The following is a 1,417-nucleotide window of genomic DNA, read 5'->3' as shown; positions in this document are numbered from 1 at the left end:
TGAACACAGGAAAGTACAAGAAGAAAAAAGCAGAACAGAGGCAGCCTCGTTGTTGTGCACTCCTCTCAGCAGGGCAGGAGGAGGGCTGAACACAAAGCCAGAGCTGCTGCTCACAGCAACACTGGGCACGGAGCGTGGGGCAGCCAACAGAACACAAGATCTGCCAGTCTGCAGGGTCCCGTATTTTGGGGCCAGAGCTGATCTGACCTAAACCACCTTCACACCTGGGAAGACAACTCTTATTCACAGTCTTCCCCAGAGGCTGTGCAGCAGCAGCACCACCTGATGATCAATCAAGGGCAGGATTGCTTTTACTCGCTCACAGCTATTCTTAAAATGAAGTGTTTGGCTGGGGCAGAAGCACCCCGAGGGAGCTGAAGCTCCTTGCTGCCCAACATGCTAATGAACAGTCACCCACTTACTCAGCTATGTCTGTGTCCCAACCAAATAGTTCAAAATAGCTTTTGCTGGTACATTATCAGTACTTCTGTTTCAGTAGGAAAGCCAAATTCTCTCTGCCTTTGAAATTTTTTCCTGAATCCAGCCTTGGTGTTACTATCACACCTCTGCAGGGTGTCCTTATCTAAGAACACAGAGGTCTGAAGATCCAAAAGAGTTTAGGTCAGGTTCTCTGCAACACATTTGATTTCTTAAACCACTTTTTTAAACCAATGCTCATCTTGCAGCAGGACTTCACAAGTGCTTTGCTCCTTGTCCCAGTTGCAGGCAGAGCCCACTCACAGGGGGCTGTGCTGGCTTTTTGGAAAGGAGCAGGTCTCTGCCCTGCTGTGCTGGTCACTTGTCACTGCCCAGCCAGGAAACATCACAGACCCACACGCTCTGTGGGTGTGAAATCAGTGTTTCCAGTGTTAACATGGAGAGTGGTGGCTGGAATTCTGAAAGCACAGACAGGACTGTCTCCTTTCCTCACAAACTCTGGAGCTTTTCTGGCCCTCACACCTTACCTGTCATGCTTGTTCTCTTGCGCCGCTCGCAGCAGTTCTTGGATATTCTTTGTGATCTGCTCAGTTTTCCGAATCACATCTTCTGTACTGGGCAAACTGGAGCTGGGGGCTGTGTCTGCATCTTCAGGGATGGATCCCTCCCCCTGCCAAATGATGCTCCTCTGCCGGCCCTTCCTGCCAGCCCTGCGAGGGAACGAAGCAGAGGTCGGTCCCACGGGCCGCTCACACAGCTCCTCACCCTCGGCCAGCGTGGAACCAGGCTGTCAGCTCCCTGGCACCTACCCGCTCTCCTCCAGCTCCTGAGGGGTGCTGGGGTTGTCGTAGTCACTCTCAGACACGCTGCTCTGCTTCTCCAGCTTCGAGGCCTGCAAGGAACACAGCTCCAGCTCAGCGTCGCGCAGGGAAGGGGAGCCCCCCAGGCACGGCGCCGACGTGGCACCGCGCGTGGTGTG

General features: G+C 53.7%; 1 protein-coding gene across 1 annotated transcript in view; it reads right to left on the bottom strand.

The window, feature by feature from the left end:
- The window catches only part of LOC103778664 (ARF GTPase-activating protein GIT2-like), a gene marked incomplete at its 5' end in the record, with an annotated part of 6,496 nt that extends 5,166 nt beyond the window's left edge, over window positions 1-1,330 (bottom strand). Inside the window, 2 exons of the mRNA XM_008946261.1 lie at window positions 966-1,148; window positions 1,248-1,330. Coding sequence (XP_008944509.1) covers window positions 966-1,148; window positions 1,248-1,330 — 266 coding nt within the window. The remainder of the gene's footprint in view (window positions 1-965; window positions 1,149-1,247) is intronic.
- Window positions 1,331-1,417: the final 87 nt, after the last annotated feature.

This window comes from Merops nubicus, unplaced genomic scaffold (genome assembly GCF_000691845.1).
Source record: "Merops nubicus isolate BGI_N331 unplaced genomic scaffold, ASM69184v1 scaffold49548, whole genome shotgun sequence".
NCBI classification, from domain to species: domain Eukaryota; kingdom Metazoa; phylum Chordata; class Aves; order Coraciiformes; family Meropidae; genus Merops; species Merops nubicus.
Note: the sequence above shows the minus strand (reverse complement) of the source record. Positions and strands in the feature narration are given on the sequence as shown.